The 17603-nt window shown below is 42.5% G+C and overlaps 1 protein-coding gene across 2 annotated transcripts; it reads right to left on the reverse strand.

Moving 5' to 3' along the window:
* Positions 1-801: 801 nt before the first annotated feature.
* On the reverse strand, positions 802-17464 carry qtrt2 (queuine tRNA-ribosyltransferase accessory subunit 2). Of its 2 annotated transcripts, XM_082546084.1 has the most exons (9): positions 17351-17464; positions 17006-17267; positions 16857-16912; positions 14805-14881; positions 14491-14700; positions 13436-13635; positions 11334-11503; positions 5921-6035; positions 802-5764 (listed from the first exon to the last, which is right to left on the reverse strand). In XM_082546084.1, exons 2-9 carry the CDS (start codon positions 17221-17223, stop codon positions 5512-5514), a joined length of 1299 nt encoding a protein of 432 aa, XP_082402210.1. In that variant the 5' UTR covers positions 17224-17267; positions 17351-17464; the 3' UTR covers positions 802-5511. The 2 variants fall into 2 exon arrangements, with proteins under 2 accessions (XP_082402210.1, XP_082402211.1); XM_082546085.1 differs by having other exon boundaries at positions 11352-11503; positions 17006-17462.
* Positions 17465-17603: the final 139 nt, after the last annotated feature.

Here is a 17603-nt window from a genome sequence, read left to right on the forward strand (position 1 = left end):
TTCACCCAAAGCTAGCTAAACCTGGTTGGCAAATTGCATCCATAGACTATATGGGTGCAGTTGTTATTCAAAGAATGCCATATATTATACATTACTTTTTTTAAAAGCGTTATTTAATTATTCGCTGGTGAAAGTAATTTGTTACTCTACTGGCATAATTACTAGTTAACAATACAAACCTAAGGCAAAGTAGGGGCAGCCACCTGCTGCAACTGGTTGGAGATGAGGGGAGGAAGACCAAACAACAGTCTACAGTCTCAATCCCTGTTCTAATCAGAAACACGAATATGATCTATTTTTTAGTGTTTAAGTTTGAATACAAAGCTGAAAACACAAAGCAAAATTGAAAATAATCTTAAAGAGACTATTTCTCCTGTTATTGGCAGAAACATGACTTCATAAGACCAGGCTCTGGCTGCTGGGCTGGGGTCAGCATATACTTATCTTTCTGCTAGCTTTGTACTAGCATGCTGTCTGTGCAGATGTTTGCATGAACCCCATCCACCTCATCCCTGCACACGTGCAGTAGGAAAAAGGGCATGTTTGCTGTTTTAGTTCCATCCTGCCATCATGATGAAGAACTTGCATATCACAAGTAACATCATAACTGTAACTGTAATGTGATTACTGAATTTGTATTTGAAATGCTCCAAAAGGCACCAACACCACAAACATGACTGAGAGGTCTAGGACCAAGGTCAGCGACTCCAATTATCTGAGGTCAGAGCTAGCCAATTGTCTCAGGAGCTAGCTGTCAGCTGGAGACCACAAAAATGCACAACATTAAGGATGAAAACAATATAAATGTTTACAGAGCTCACTCATTTATTAGCCATGAAGGATATAAGTAGCTACAGAGACTAAAACATTTTTATTGTGCAAGGCTCTAAACTTAGCTCTGCTGTAAACCTAGATATTTTAACATGAAAATCATGGGCACTGACTCGCTTTTCAAGCCAGCCTCTAGAGGCCATTCAAGCAGCAGTTTTCACTCTTCTACACTGGTCTAATTTTTCAGCCCAAGAGGCTGTCGCTTAATGACTATCTGTTGACTTTGAACAATAAGCATTAATCAATAATTAATCAGTAAGAATGTGCCGGACATGGATTCATTTAACCTTATTTCTAAAAATGCTCAGAAGAGAAAACAGAGTCTAACGCTGTTACAGCAAAGTTGTGCTATTAGCCTGTGGAGCTAGGCTTTGTTTTCTGTAATGAGAATTCATACCACCCACTGCAACAGTGTGGTTTAGTAACATGTTTAAACAGAGAGATTACTGGAGCTCTTTGGCAAAAGATTATTAAGCTACATCAGGTTTTGGACAGTGAGTCAGACAATACAGGCTTGTTGTTTTAAGAATTAATAAAGAAAATAGAGAAAATCACCAGCCTTGTTCTTGAAAAACGAACTGGAGCTCTGAACAAATCGAGATAACGGGCTCCTGGGCACTGAAATGTAGGCCACCCACCTCTCTTTACACAGAAGCTAAGCAGGAAAAAAAATGTCTTTTTGTAATCATTCTGAATCCCCTTGTGCCTATTTTGCATCTCTCTGTAGTCATTTTGTGTCTCTTTGTAGTTGCGTTATCAGTCTCTTTGTAGTCATTTTGCATCCCTTTGAAAGTTGCTTGACTTTCCTACAGGAAACATTCAGAGCTTTTTAACTGGTTCAGGTGGCTCCTGGGCATGTGGCCAGTGGGCTTTTTCAGTAATCCACCCATGGCTCAGACAACCAAAGCTCTTTTTTTCAAACCAAAGATTTAAGCTCCCATTTCATTGCGGACACTGGTTTATATAAGTGACAAATGCAGTCACTGAAAAGACTCTAACAACACAATCCCCCACACATAAACCCCTCTGCTGGCCATCATTTCAACCACAATAACACCCCCCACACCACTGGCTTTATGAGACTTTGTCATAAAGCCATGTTGTTTCGCAAGGGCAGCTGAGCTCACTCCTTTTTCTTTTTTTTTTTTTTAAAACGTTGCGCTGTCATGACAGCAGCTAACAATCCAGCTGCCGTGTGAAGTGTGAGATAAATGCTCTGCTCACGCTGCAGCCTTGTCCAGAAGAGCGGAGAGGAAGAAAGATACTTGTAGCGATCAAGCCTGAATGGTTCTCTCCATCTGTGTAATTGGTTGAAATGAGCTATGAGGACCACCTGCTGACTGTCATTCAGAGCTCTTTTACATGGAAACTGTGCCCAGTGTCAGAGAAAGAGGCACACAGGGAACGTTACCATCAGCCCTGCTCTGTAAAATTCCTCGGAGGAAATTAACTCCTGTGCATTACGAGATCGATTATATTGTGGTTGGATTATCTTGGCTCTTACTTTATGTAACTAAATATCCACAGCGAATGTTTAAACTGCATTCGACTGAGATAACGGCTATTTAGATAAGTGCAAATTTAAAATTAAAGCGATTGTTATGTTGTGCAGCTTCTTTGCAGCATAGCCAGTTTAAAACAGCACCAGTCAACATTTAAGATAAGCTGTAATAAATTTACATAAATTGTAATAACTTTCCCAAGAGTTGGCGAAAACCAAAACCTCGCTTTAAAGCAACATGCCCAAACACCAGCTCATCCCTCAGTGTTTGACTATGCAGCACCATATTTTCCACTAAAAAAGACCTACAGTAAGTAAAGTAAAACTTTAATTTATAGCATTTTTTTTAAAAACACGACAACAAATAGTTACCCAAAAGCAAGTTTAAAAAGGCGAGTAGTTTTCAGCTGCTTATTGAAGATCTCAGGCTCAGAGGGAGAAAGCTCCAGAGTCTGGGGAGCACACTGATGCAAAACGTTCCCACAGCCAGCAGAGCCTGATCACATGACCCCAGAGACCTGCTGGGGATGTATGGATGTAAAAGTTCACTGATGATCGCTGGTGCTCATCCATGCAGAGACAAAATCAGAATCATACAGCAGATCCTGTAGTTAATAACAAGCCACTGCAACTGAATTACCAACTTTAATACACATCTTTACTGCTTCTATAGGAATTAAGAGGGTCAGTAGCAGCCAGGTGTTAATAATTGAGATCATTTTCTTAACTGATCATCAGCAAGTGTGAGCGCCTCTATAAAAGGAGAAGTCTTGGCAGTTTGCTGATCTGGAGTATTCAGACCAATGTGTTTGGGGAAAAAAACCCGGGCACCTTGCAGACTCGATCATTAACTCCTCTGCATATCAAAATAATACAGTGTGAGGCTGTCGGTCAGACATCTAAACTGTGGCTGAAAGTGGGTCATAGAACAGGACAATGATCCCAAACACAGCACGAATCTACAACAGAATGGCTTAAAAGTAAAAGAATAAAAAGTGCTGCGGTCCATACCTCAACATGACTGAAATGCTGTGGTGAGAAATGAACAAAGTTGTGTGTAAATAAAAGTCTGCAAACCTCAACGAACTGAAGCAACGTTGTAAAAAGCAAAAGAAAAAAAAGAAAAGGAAAAAAAGAGCCGGCCAAAATTCCTCCACAAAAATGCGGGAAACTGATAAAGCCAAACAGAAAACAATTCAAGTTATTACTGCTAACGGTGCTTCTACCAGCTACTAAATCATGAGGTGTACTTTAGTTCATTCACAGGACTGTAAAAAAATCCCTATGAACACTCCATTTTTTCACAAGGACTGTATTACTCATTTCTTATGCATATTCTGAAGGACAGAGTGCAGCCTTGTGTGAACCCGTGTTAATGTAAATGATATTAAACATGCTCCAAATTCACAAACCGTTCCCACTTTTACACCTTCATTTTCTCCTCTTAACACATTCAAGCTGTTATGTTTAAACTCGACTGCTACGCTCCTATTTATATTCCTATTTATTGTGCTGCATCTTATCATTACTGCAATCACTTATGTTCCACTTCTGGAGGTCACAAGCTTAATAAGTAAACCAGGGCAAGAAAATGAAAGATCGGCTGGGGTCTGGATTCATTAAAGGAAAATTCATTCAACAATCAACGGTAACAGCCTCAATAGGGCTTAATTAGTGCAGATGAAATCTTGGGTTTGTAATTAGTGCGTATTAAGCAAGGGTTGATTTGTTGCGCGGGAGGAAAAAAAAAAGCACATTACATAAGTAAACTGCTGTTTTGTTAGCTTCCTTCTACTTCTACTGTGATTGTTTGAATACAAGATATCAATATCTATACAGCAGTTTTCCAGGGAAATGAGGGCAACAGCCATTTAATTCATTTCCTATTTTTACCAACTAACCAGGGGAATTGACTTTACAACCTTCTCTTCAATAGTTTGTCTGCTGCCATCCCATTAAGCCTCAAAATAAACCTAGGCTGAAGGTCATTGCTTGTTTTGGCCTTCACCCATCTTTTCATCTTTTTTCAGCCCCTTTTATGTCTTTGGGCCTTTAGCATTTATGCCCACCAACTGACGACAGCAAATCCTTCAGCCCACTCGTTCATAACGCTGGATGCAGTTAAGGTAATCCACAATGTAAATAAAATCCTCATTACTGTTACATAAATCTGTCACAGTCTCCTCTCTGCAAGTCTGCCCCCCCAACAGACGTGTGCATGGTCTGGCAGTCAATTACATCCCTTCACCTTCACAAAAAAAGAAGAAAAAAAAGCCCCCTCCACCATGGCAGGGGAGGCAGCAGAGCCCTGTATCTTTATCTGATCTTTATCCTCTCTCAGCAGCACGAATGGGGGGAGCTGTCAGTCTAAAACTCCAGCTAGCCAGAGCTCGCCAGAGTCCTCTTTAATGCAAAGCATCATCTCAACATAGACGCTGGTTAGGCAGTGAGGTTGAAAACGACAAGAAGTCAATCTCCACACGTTTGAGAGGAGGTATCCAACTGCAACATTATAAATATTCATGATGCACGTAAACAAATGGAAAATGTTTGATTAGGACTGATCAGTAAGGTATGAAATGACAAAAACAAAGCCTTCCTGGAATCATATTTTACACATGACCTGTTCACATATAACAGGAGAAACAGTGGCATTTATTAATGTCTCCCCGCTAACAATTGATCACACTCGTTTGGTTCTCCCTCTGGTCTGTGCTTCTATGTCACGGAGTTCAGAGGACATTAGTCATCTGCCGACCTACAATCAGACCACATTAAGGTTTCAGTCGTCATCAATAGTCCACCACCATCCATCCTCACTATATGTTTTATGCAGGTTCCTTCTGACCTCATATTAAGCGCCTTTTCTTCCCTCAGCCGCTGAACCCTGACACAGTCTCCTCTGCTCAGATCAATAGACTAGGACACAAACCCAAGGCACAAACATCAAAAAGTTTTCTGTGTGCTCCTTTCTCCTTTCATCTTCTTCTTTAAAGCAAAGAGATGGCAGCATATGGAGTGTGTCATTCTCAAGGACAGTTCAGTTCGTCGTGTGACCGGACTTGGCAGAACAAGATAGTACTTATGATTGCCTCTGGCCATGTCACTCCACTGAAGAAGATCTCTCCCCCTTAGTCCCTCAGCTCATTCCCTCTCGCATCTATTGGCTTCCATCCATCTTACTCTTTTCTCTCTCTCTGCAGGCTTCCATCCCCAAGTACTCGTTTCTTGAGTACATCCAGTTTATCGGTGGCCAACGCTTCTCTTAAGGCCCCGAAGAAGCCGTGATAGTGGGCTGTGTTGTGGATCATGAGTAGAACTCCAGCCAGCAGCTCATTGGTCACCAGCAGGTGGTGCAGGTACGCCCTCTGGTGGTTCTTACAGCAGTAACAGCCACACCCCTCCACCAGCGGCCTAAAGTCGTCCTGATACCTGGGCAGAAGTTCAAACACAGTTTGAGTTTAAGTAGAATTCATGAACAGGCATTATAAATGTAAATTAGATCTTCAGCAAACACATGAAAGAAAAGAACTTGCAAACACTGCTACTTAGAAAACCCACTGGGGTATTACAATAGCTGCTACGAACCTTTTCTCTTTGAGGTTCATCTCAAAGGGTGTCATCTGTGTTTGATCATGACGATTAAGATCGCCATTCTGCTGGCTCTCCCCTGCTGTCGCCTTCTCTTCGTTCAACTCCAACACTGCCAAAACATGCATACATCGGTACAGTGTTATCCTAATAACAAACCGTGGGTAACACAGGAAGTCAAAGCTGTCCTCAACATGAAGAAGAAGGCTTTCAGGAGCAAAGTGAAGGAGGAGATGAAAGCAGCACAGCGGGAGGTGAAACGCTGCCTGAGGGAAGCAAAGGACACCTACAGGAGGAAGGTGGAGCAGAAGTTGGAGAGGAACAATATGAGGGAGGTCTGGAATGGTGTGAAAACCATCACAGGCCACAACACCAAGAAAAGCACAGTGGGGGGGACTGTGGAGAAGGCAAACGAACTTAACAACTTCTTCAACAGGTTTGACCAGCCCACAACCCCCCCACCCTCACCCTCACCTTCACTACAGAGTCCTCTCCCCACTCTCCTGCCTCCCTCGCTTCCCCCCCTTCCTGACACCATGACACCCCCCTCCTCCAATCCCTCTCTCAGCAGCAAGACATCTCCCCCCCTCCCCTCCTCCCAAACATCTCCCAGTGTCGGAGTGGAGGATGCCATCCTGTACCTCCTACACAGAGCCCACTCACACCTGGATGGGGGAAAAGGCACGGTCAGGATACTGTTTCTTGACTTTTCCAGTGCCTTTAATACCATCCGGCCCTGTATGCTTCAGGAAAAACTGAACAGGATGGAGGTGGACCCCTGCCTGGTGGCTTGGATCTCCGACTACCTCACCGACAGACCACAGTACGTCAGGCTGAAGGACATCACGTCTGACACTGTGGTCAGCAGCACAGGAGCACCACAGGGAACTGTGCTGTCCCCTCTTCTCTTCACCCTGTACACCTCTGACTTCTGCTACAACTCTGAATTATGCCATATTCAGAAGTTTGCAGATGACACGGCCATCATGGGGTGTATCTGGGATGATCAGGAAGAGGAGTACAGAAGTCTGGTGAGGAACTTTGTCGCATGGAGTCACACAAACCACCTGCAACTCAACACCTCAAAGACTAAGGAACTGGTTGTGGACTTCGGGAGGTCCAGAGAAGGTCCACTGCCAGTTCAGATAGAGGGGGAGGAGGTGGAGGTGGTCAACAAGTACAAGTACCTCGGGCTGTGGGTGGACAATAAACTGGACTGGTCATGCAACACAGAGCACCTGTATAAAAAAGCCCAAAGCCGACTGTACTTCCTCAGGAGGCTGAGGTCTTTTAACATCTGCAGGAAGCTCCTGAGGATGTTTTACCAGTCGGTGGTTGCTGGAGTACTTTTCTATGCTGTGGTGTGCTGGGGGAGCAGCACAGCAAAGAAGGACTCATGCAGGCTGGAGAAACTGATCAGGAGGGCTAGCTCTGTGGTCGGCATGAAGCTGGACACTCTGGTGACAGTGGCAGAGAAAAGGACATTAAAGAAACTGATGGACATTATGAACAATGCTGGGCATCCTCTGCACACGGCCATAAACAATCAGAAGAGTCTGTTCAGTGACAGGTTGCTTCTCCCCAAGACAAGAACTAACAGACTTAAAAACTCCTTTGTCCCACACGCCATCAAACTGTTTAACTCCTCTCTGGAGGGGAGAGGGAGGGGAAACAGGAGGACAAAGGAGGGGGGAACAACTAAGCTGTAGTGCCTCTTCACCTCACTGTACAATACCTTGTGCAATACTTTTTGTAAATAGTCAACAGTGCAATAGACTCAATACTTGAAATGTGCAATTCACTTGTATTTTTATTTTTTATTCCTATTTATTCTATTTATCCCCTTTGTATATTTTATTTATATTTGTCTCTGTATTTATATATATGTGTGTGTGTGTGTGTGTGTGTGTGTGTGTGTGTATATATATATATATATATATATATATATATATATATATATATATAACAATTCTGTAACTGTAACTTCGGTCGTTGCTGTGCTTTTTGGAAGTCGAATTTCCCAGAGGAACCCACCCGAGGGATTAATAAAGTTCTATCTTATCTTATCTCTCTTATCGTATAAATCCCAGCACAGATCCCTGGCCAAATGGCATGTCCCATTGCAGTATGACAGCAATAATCAAACACGTATCACCGCAGCTAACACTTATACATCCTTTTTTTTCCCCACTATTTGAATATAACATCCACAGTCACTGTTGAAAATGGCATTGGCTCCAATTGTGGCTGCAGCATGAGTGATTGAAGTCATTAATGCAAAGGGGGGTGGGGGTGTAGGATAAATACACAGCTGACTCAAACATTAAGATGCAATTTTTTTACAATATTGGCCATCCAGATGCATAATATTACCTATACTGATATTATCAACAATAGCAAAGTGAGAAGCAGAACTAACAGACAAACTGAGGCATTTATGTGTGTAGCTGCTAATAAACAACAAACACCCAACATACAGCAGAGTAACAGAGGCAGAGCTAGAGCTAACTGAGACAGCCTTTACCAAATCATAAAACAAAACCTTCATTGGCAACCTGCACAATCTAGAGTACTCAGTCTTCCACGGACCCGGACTTTCTTGTATTTTTTTAAATGGTCTTTAGCAATAGTTCTCAAGGCTTTCTGAGGGTCTTTTAGGGTTTTTCTTTGGGCATTAGTGAAGTGATTCCCAAAGACCTATTAACTCAACCTCAAATCTCAGTATGCTGTGTGGTGTCTCCTTCAAAAATTGCCTCATCAGAAATGTCTCAGTGGCAGAGTGGCTATCAAGAAGCCATCATTAAGGAAGGGAAACATGGAGAAGAGACAGAGGTATGCCAAATTACACAAGAGTTAGACTGAAAATCAGTGAGCACAGGACTTATGGAGTGATGAATCAAAATTTGTCATCCATATGTATGTATGGAGGAGCTCGGCAGACAATATTGAGTGTCTACATTCATCTTTGAAACACGTTTCAGGCTCTGTCAAGGTTTACGGCTCTATTTCAACCATTGCTGTTGGGGCTCTTGTCAAAATTGCTGGAAAAATGAAAGCTGAAAAGTACCATCAGCTTTAAATCTGCCATGGAATACCGTCTGGAAAACGTAGATAGGAGAACTCACAATGCAATACTATCAGTTGTGCTCTTTATACTTTATTTCCACCCGTTCAGTTTATTTCACGTCTCAATAAATATTCCCACCCATTTCACATTTTCCAAACAAAACATAAAAAATGAGGGGCGGCTCATGACTTCCGCACAGTACTGTAGTTTCATAGGCTTTGAATGGTAACTCTTGTTGAAGAAGAGCGGTTTTTAATAAGAGGGCTGTTGTTTAAAGGAGGACCAGATCTCTAGCCAGAAACAGACAAAAGATACAAGGAAGACTGGAGGGTTTGCTGGAGAAGAAGAAGAAAAAAAAGTGATCCATAGCAATGTCTGTTATTAAAGATAGAGATTAAACGGTAAGAGAAGAGCATAATGGGTTTAGTGGAACCCAAGAGAGGTGATGCAGAGAGCAACAAAGTGCATAAACAAAGCAGAAAACGGAAATTATCATGGTGTCTGTGTGGAGCTTAAAAGGGGAGGTGATAAGCTTCAGAATAAAACTGGATGGAATGAAGCTTGACCAAAGCTAATAAAACATCAAGAAGCGAGAAGTAACTTTCACTGGAGATTAAATTTTGCACAAAGAAAAAAAGCAGCAACAACACAAACTGGATCTAAGAAGAAAGAGACTGGAGTTCGAAGGCTATCATTGTCACAGGCCCTTCATAAAACCATAAGAGAGGAAACGCAGAACTGCATCTCACACTGCTGCGTGTAAAACACATCTAAAATGTGTACTCTCATCTATTTGAACTAATGAGCCAGGTCAATGAGTTCATCTTTACAAACATTTAAATTTATATGATCTGAAGTTAGTTTAAGCACTATAAGTCAGAGGCAGCAGCGACGTCATTACCGCCAAGCTGATAAGCTGCGCTAGTTAGCTTTTACAAGGAACAGCTTAGAGCCAAACAAATTTAGCTGCAATTAGCAGACACACAAGCTGTGCAAGCTGTTTTTACCTTAAATTACACATTTCTATGGCGTGATCGTTTTCATACGCTAAAATCTCCTTAGCTTTGTCTCAGATAAGCAGTTATCCTGCCTTAAAGTGGCAGAAATAGCAGTGAGGACACATAAAAAGATTGGAGGGGCTTCTAAAAATAGAGAAAGAAACCGTGTGACAGATGAATACTTTAAGTGGGTGACAAGGGGGGAACGGGTGAATTAGCATATGCTCTGACACGTCTAAAAGAACCTTAACTGGGAAGCGAGGGTGTTGACATACCTCCCATGGGGCTGTGTAATTGGCTGAATGGTGAATTAGAATTTCTCTAAGGGTCCGACACCTTCACTGAACTCCATTATGCTCCATGTGCAGAATTGATTAATGCTGTCTGGCACTGCATAGCGCCAGATCCCAAACTCCCCTCTGTCAGATGAGTTTAATACAACTTCTTACTAGGGTACAAGGAGCGCCAAGGCTCCTGTAGATTCTCACTGGGGATAGCGATCAGGATGGCTGTAACTCTGCTATCAGTTTGATACCATTTCACCCACCATGAACTGCATTTCTGCTCGTAAGTGATTTTGTGCTTCTACAATACACACAAACACAAACAAAAGCATAAGTTACAAGCCATCATGCGCACATCAGATGTCAATGATCACAAGTAACACTTAATTTCTATTCATTACTTGAAAACCGGCCGCAGCAGCCGTCAGCCTCGTTTCTCACCAAATTAAAACTAGATAACGGCATCGCTGTGAGATGAAAGCCCTTCGTCCGTTTGTTTAAGAACCAGGAACATTAAGTCCATCCTTTTTTAACTCACCATCAAAGGCTCCTCCTATGGAAATTAACAAATCTGCTAGAGCATATTTAATCATCACTTCTGTTTTATCAGTTAACTCAGACTCGGTGCCATTTAAGACATCAAAGTAGCGTCTGTTCCCCTTTCTAAAGAATTAACACTAATACTTTTTCATACATGAAATCCACTATATTTATATCCTTTTAATCTTTTCACACTGCTCTGGTCATACCTCTTTAATCCACTATTCTGTTTATCACTCATGTGTATTCAGGGTTCATGCTGGAATACAAGTGAAAGGCAAAACTATGGAATTATTAACAATAAAATAAGATGTTTTATTCATGGAGTTCGGTCCTGAGGGGCTGCATGCATGAAACATAAAGAGCTTATAGATTTATATGTGTGCACAAAAACTACCAATGAAGTGAACTTTCTTTTCACTTCAGTTTACTTTTACTGGCTGTAATGACACAACTTCAGCTGATAAATGTGAGGAGGTCTAAAAGTGCTAACTACGTCTCAGCACAGCTCTTCACCACACCTGCAGGGGGCGCTCTACCTGCGCGCTCTGGGTCCGTGGAAATGTCAAAGCCGAAGGAGAGAGCGCAGCCTCGCTCTGTCGCCAGGAAGGGGAAAAAACTCTCAAACAGGTCCACGCCGGCCTCGACGCACGCCAGCACCTCATCAGGTCGTCCCACACCGTGCAGGAGTCTGAGAGTCACACACAAACGCGCACAAAGACACCAAAAATCAATAGCCTGAACACTCAATAAATGAAACGTTGATGCAAAATGTCAACAACATATTACTGGCAGACAAAAGCCTTTCACAAACACCAGCAGCACGCTTCTTCTCTGGAGTGTTGGTTGGCTCGTTGGTGCCTTCCCCATTTCCCGGGATCCTCCTGACTCTCTGCCTCCAGGCATCAAGGTCAAGGCGAATTTAGCATTCGATAATGACTCATCTCCACTTTCTGGTAGGAAGCTGCTTCTCTAACAGCCAGAAAAACCAGCGGGGATGCTGCCCTATGGTGTTCCAGATGAGCCTGTTAACAAGCCAACTTAGGGAAGCTCCTGATCACAGACCTCTCATTTCTGATTACAGTAGCTCTGTGTAGCTCCACTCTTTAAGCCACGAGCAGAGCTCCTCCATCCCCTCCCAGAGAGGTGGGCTCATGTGACATGATCTCCAGAGAGTAAACTCCTAAAGGATGATTCAGTGTGGAGGAACACCCCCCCAAAGTCTCTAAAGGGACTGTAGTCTGCCATGTTTTAAGCTGCATAGAAAGATGTGTCTGAGACAAATGATTATCTGTCCAAACTGATCTAAATTAATTATCCAACAGGACAAAACGTACATTGTATTTAGGAGCAAATCTTCAACCGAGGTCACAATAAACTCCTTATCAAAATAGCTGCTGATGAGTTTTTAACCTTTTCCCCTTTAATTAAATTAATGATGTATCTAATAAAGTGGCAGTGACTGTGTATCATGCTCTTAGAATTGTAAAAGGAAATGCGGACGTGGATTTTCCAACCTAAAAAATACTTTTCTACTTTTTCCTTTTTGAATGTGCACATTTTGTCTTATAAAAGTGACCCAAAAAAACTGTCCCAGCAAAGAAGAAATGTAATAAAGAGCAACGCAATGGATGAAAATTAAATGACACCAGCACTTTAAGGTCGAGCTGAGATAATGAGCGCTTGAAGATTGCGGAGGGGGTGGGGGCGAGGCATAGCTGCTGGGTTTTCACTTATAATTAATCAAGCAGGACAATTAATTGATTTTGCAGAATACATCAAATGCGGCTTCTCAGCCTCTGAATTATAACGTCTTTACACATTAATTGCTACATTTATCAGAAATGAATGAGCAGCTAATCGATCTGTCAGTTAAATAAGACTTAATGTGTTCCACTGTGACAAAAACGTGGATTGCCTCTTCAATACGTTCACAAATAAAATCAGTACAGTCGGTTGTTGTTGTCCATTTCCACTCTTCTATTTAGTTTTATCATGGCTGAACAAACAGGTAAATTAATAGATGAAAGAAATGAGGGGAAAAATTCATGAGAACAATTTTTTTTCGAAAAAATGAACAGAAAGTTCAAAATATCTGTTGCCATGACGTCTATATCCTCCTGAACTGGAACAGCTGGAAACGGACATTTTAACATTTTTATTTTCTGATGTTTTAACCAAATAATTAATTGAGTAATCTGCACATTAAACCGTTGCCAGTGGAAATCCTAAATTAAATATTTGACCGAGTAAACATGACTATTCCGTGGTAATGGGCATTTTTAAGCCTTTAGCAGAGTGCATTTTTCAGTAGTAATGAAAACAATTATTGATGCTGAAAATAATGACTAGTTGTTGCCCTGCAGTGAGATTCTGTGTAGACACAAAGCTTCAAAAGTCAGATCTCCAACTGCTAGATAAATGCACAGCGTGGAAGAAATTGTCCTGGTGGCACAAAATGAAAAACAGCAGCAGAGAGGGCTCGTTTGTTTAGCCCCACTATTGCTCTTTCTGTTTGGTCCTGCCTGACTGTGTTCGGTGAATGCTTTCCAATTCAATGATGGGAAAAACTGTTTGAGCTGTAATCAATTCACAAAGGTCACGTAGCCACGAGAAGGCAAACCTGGGTTTGTCCTCAGGCAGCTCCTTGATCATAGCAGTGATGAGCTGGGTCCTCAGAGTTTGGTCCATGGAGCCCGTCTGGAGGCCGTCCAGACAGAATCCTGCCACGGGCCTCTTGGCGGTCTCTCTGGCAGAGCGTACTCTCTCTTCCAGGATGTCGCCTCCTTCCACCACACCAAACACCTCAACTCCCTCCAATTCCTAGAAATGACAGACAGTGAGGGGACTAGAAACTGCCAAAACACTCCAAAATGACAAAAGAAAGAAGGAGCCAAGAGATCAAAATCTAGATTTTCATGGGCACGCACGGTCCTTGACAAGATTTGCAGCTGCAAAAATAAATAAATTAAAGGCTTTAATCTTGCCAGAGCCCATCTGCAAGTTTGTACATTCAAGGCACAAATTTGACTGCAAGTCACGAGGAGCTAAGACAGTCCCCGTAGCACCCATGTCATGAATTACCTGCAGAATGCTGTCAGTCCTCTCTGCTTAATGTGACTCCAAACTCTCAGTTTATTGTCTCAAGGAACATTTGGTTTGCGTTCAGGTGAGGAAACAGCTTATAAATTTACAAGCAATTAGCAAAGACTTAGAGAACATATATAAGCATAGAAAAAAAAACACTAATATGTCCTAAGGCTAGAGGAGAACATTGCTTTTTTTTAATCTATTATCCACTGAGGCGTAAAAGAGCAAAGATGTCATATGCACGAGTCACGACAGTTCCCCCGCACCTCTTCATATTAATCCTTTTTACTCAGTCCACCCTCTCATGGAATGAGCCACTCTTTGACTGCAATCAAAAGAAAGCAAAGCAGACTATTCTATTAGTCATGCTTAATGCTGCACCATCACACACCTGCTGATAGTGTAGATACCCACTGATAATGAATTCATCCTAATCTCACTGAGCTTCCAGCTGTAGTACAGATGCACAGCAGCCCCTGTCACAACTGCACTAACGTCAATCTTTGTCTTGTGTGTCTGTGCGATGCATGACTCACTCGCAGATGCAAGCGTGCTCAGCGGCTGATAAAGTGTGTGTTCACTGTGTACCTTTGATTTTTGGTGCACCAGCAAACACTCGTCCAAATGAGCGAGAGTCCGATCCACCGACTTTCTGACCCGTTTGCGAGAAGCGCTGTTCTGCCAGGTCTCTCCGTCGCACATGCTCTGGTACCAGTCTGGCTGTACGGTCTTCTGAAGAGCCATGAACTTGGCCACCGTTAGTTCTATCCGCCCACCGCTGCCCCACACTGACACCGTCTAATAACAAAGCAAAAATATGTGAGAAACCCATTTCACCTGTGATCGCACCCAGCGGTAAAGTCACCAGGGCCTTTAGTTTACCACAGCGTGAGCAATGTCACCTTGTTGGTGGTGTAACCCGTCGGGCTGTGCGTGGCAGGGTCGTGAAGGGAGCAGTAGAGCACAGTATCATGAAGACCTGAAACCAGACGTAACTGCATCACTCACAGAGAACACAGCAGCAAAGGAGTTAAGAGGGTCGAGCGTGAAGCCAGGTGACAGAGCGAGGCGCTTCGACTCTGCATGTTAATGTGACGACTGAGAGAAGAACGAGCTGTGTCCTTATCAGCAAACCCAGCCGCTGCAGAGGATCAGAAGGTGAGAAAACAAAACTGTCTAATAGCAGCAAAGGCTATTCAATCACTGCTTGTCCCTTCAGGGGCTTCAGAGGCAGAGGCAGTAGTAATCAATGATAGTTTATTCCAAGTGATGATATCGTGGTAACATGTCTAATTTTCTTAAAGTGGCTGCCTGAGGCTGGGTGACGCCCAGGCCACGTCCACAGCAACACATTTTTGCTTTCAAATCTAAAGCTTCTTTATTTACACCTACCCATCACACCACTCTGGCATTTTAGCTTCCCTAAACGGGAGACTAAATAATTTTCAGTGTATTAAAATAAAAATGCAGTTGCCATTTTTTAAAGGTTTATATGGTTGGTAAGCATGGCACACTCACCAAAATGCTGCACATTTGCTTTCATTATTGTACTTCTAGAGGAGCTCAGACTGAATTTATCCACACATGTCTAAATGAATGTGTTTATTATGAAGGAGGAAGCGTTATCCCCTCCCCCCAATTTCTCTAGCCACACCCATACTCAATCGAGAAATCACTTAAATAGGACCTGTATGAGAAAGTGGAGTGGAACAAAAAAATCCTCAAAATCATCCCACGATCCAAGAAAACAAATAAAAAACTAATTTTAACTGCAATCTATCAGCCTGCAAAAGGTTATCAAGTCATTTCTAAAGCTGTTGGACTCCAGCAAACCACAGTGCGACGACATTATCCACAAATGCTGAAATCATGGAACAGTGGTGAACCTTCCCAGAAGTGGCCGGCTGACCAAAATTAACTCAAGAGTGCAGCGACGACCCATCCAATACGTCACAAGTATCCCTGAACAACTTGCAAAGAACTGAAGGCCTCACTTGTCTCAGTTAGCGTCAGTGTTCATCACTCCACCATAAGAAAGAAACTGGGCAAAAATGGCCTTCATGGCAGAGTTCCAAGACAAAAACCACTGCTGAGCAGGAGAAGGAACATAAAAGCTCATCTCAGTGTTGACGAAAAACAACTTGATGATAAACAAGACTTTTTGTAAAACACTCTGTGGGGTGATGAGACAAAAGTTGAACTTTTTGGAAAATTGTGTGTCCCATTAAATCTGAGGTAAAAGTAAGACAGCATTTCAGAAAAGAAAGATCATACCAACAGTAAAATATGGTGGTGGTAATGTGATGGTCTGGGGCTGCTTTGCTGCTTCAGGACCTGGAAGACTTGCTGTGGTAAATAGAAAGAGGAATTCTGCTGCCTACCAAAACATCTTGAAGGAGAATATCTGGATATCTGTTCAAGCTAACCATGACCTCTCTTCTCTATATGGATTTATTTTTCTTTTGTTAACGTGTAATATGCCACTCTGGAGCTGCTCCAATCACAAATCCACTACTCTACACCCACCTGTGGATCAGTAGTCTCCTGTATGGTTAAATGTGTGACTCGTCAGATGTGCTAAATTAATTTATTGTGCCATAAATCTAATAACAAACAACAATAATAATAGTGATAAATGGAAAAAGTCTGAATATCAGCTCCAATAATCAGAACGGCAGATAATCAGTCAACCCCTCTGCAACACTTCATATTCTCCATTTAGGTAAAAAAAGAAAAAAGAAAAAGAAATGATGATAGATTACCTATTAATCAATACTCAATACATATGAATACATTGGATAAGCTCTGGTGTCATCATAATTTAAGCGTAATTAATGGTGTCTTGTTTGAACACCTGTCGTCCTCTTCTTCTTCTGCTCTCATTACTCTCTGTAAGATAAACATGCTGAAAGGAAAGAGAGAAAGAGGAAATTATGAAAAATGTAAATTTTTACCTGCGAATTTTCTGAATCCATCCTTAAACTCCTCCAGCACCTCCTGGTGCTCAGCTCTAGAAGGAGAATGGTTGAGATGTGGTTTAGATTTGAAAAATAAAAGGAGATCACTGTGCGTGCTTTGGCGTTTCCATAATGGGACAGCTTACATGTGGGACAAAGTGATCTGAGTGACAGAGGGGAGACTGATCAGCGTGTGCAGTGTGTCCTGAGTGAGGTGGGGAACGGTGCCAAAGTGTGTGTACAGCAGACACCCCGGGATCTCCAGTGAATGCTGCCCCGTCCTGTCCAGTCCCTTCAGGACACCCAGCCGACTTCTTCCCTGAACCACGCGGGACAGCTCCAGTTGCATCCTGCTCCCAGCCATAGCAAAAACTCCAGTCGAAGCGCTAAAAGGACTCCCTCCAACAGCTGAAATAGTACGAGTGTTACTGGTTTTGACTTAGCCACGTAGCTAGCTAGCCTTCCCACTCACGTGTATTTGGAATATTTACCGCTCTAAGTCCGACACTTGGATGAAACCTACACACTCACAGGGATGCTTGTTTACGTGAGAAACGCTGAAAATCAAACAGCTCACCAACAAAACCTCATGGGCTGACAGGAACTACAAGTCGCAGGAATATGTCGTCATCAACGGCGAAGGCACCGCTTAAAAAAAAAGTTCGGGTTATCTCAAGAACCTTTTTTTTTTCTTCTCAAAACATTCAATTGTGGCGTTATAGGTGGCACTCCATGTAGGAAAAG

Source organism: Aulonocara stuartgranti (assembly GCF_965226115.1).
Source record: "Aulonocara stuartgranti genome assembly, chromosome: 9".
Lineage (NCBI taxonomy): Eukaryota > Metazoa > Chordata > Actinopteri > Cichliformes > Cichlidae > Aulonocara > Aulonocara stuartgranti.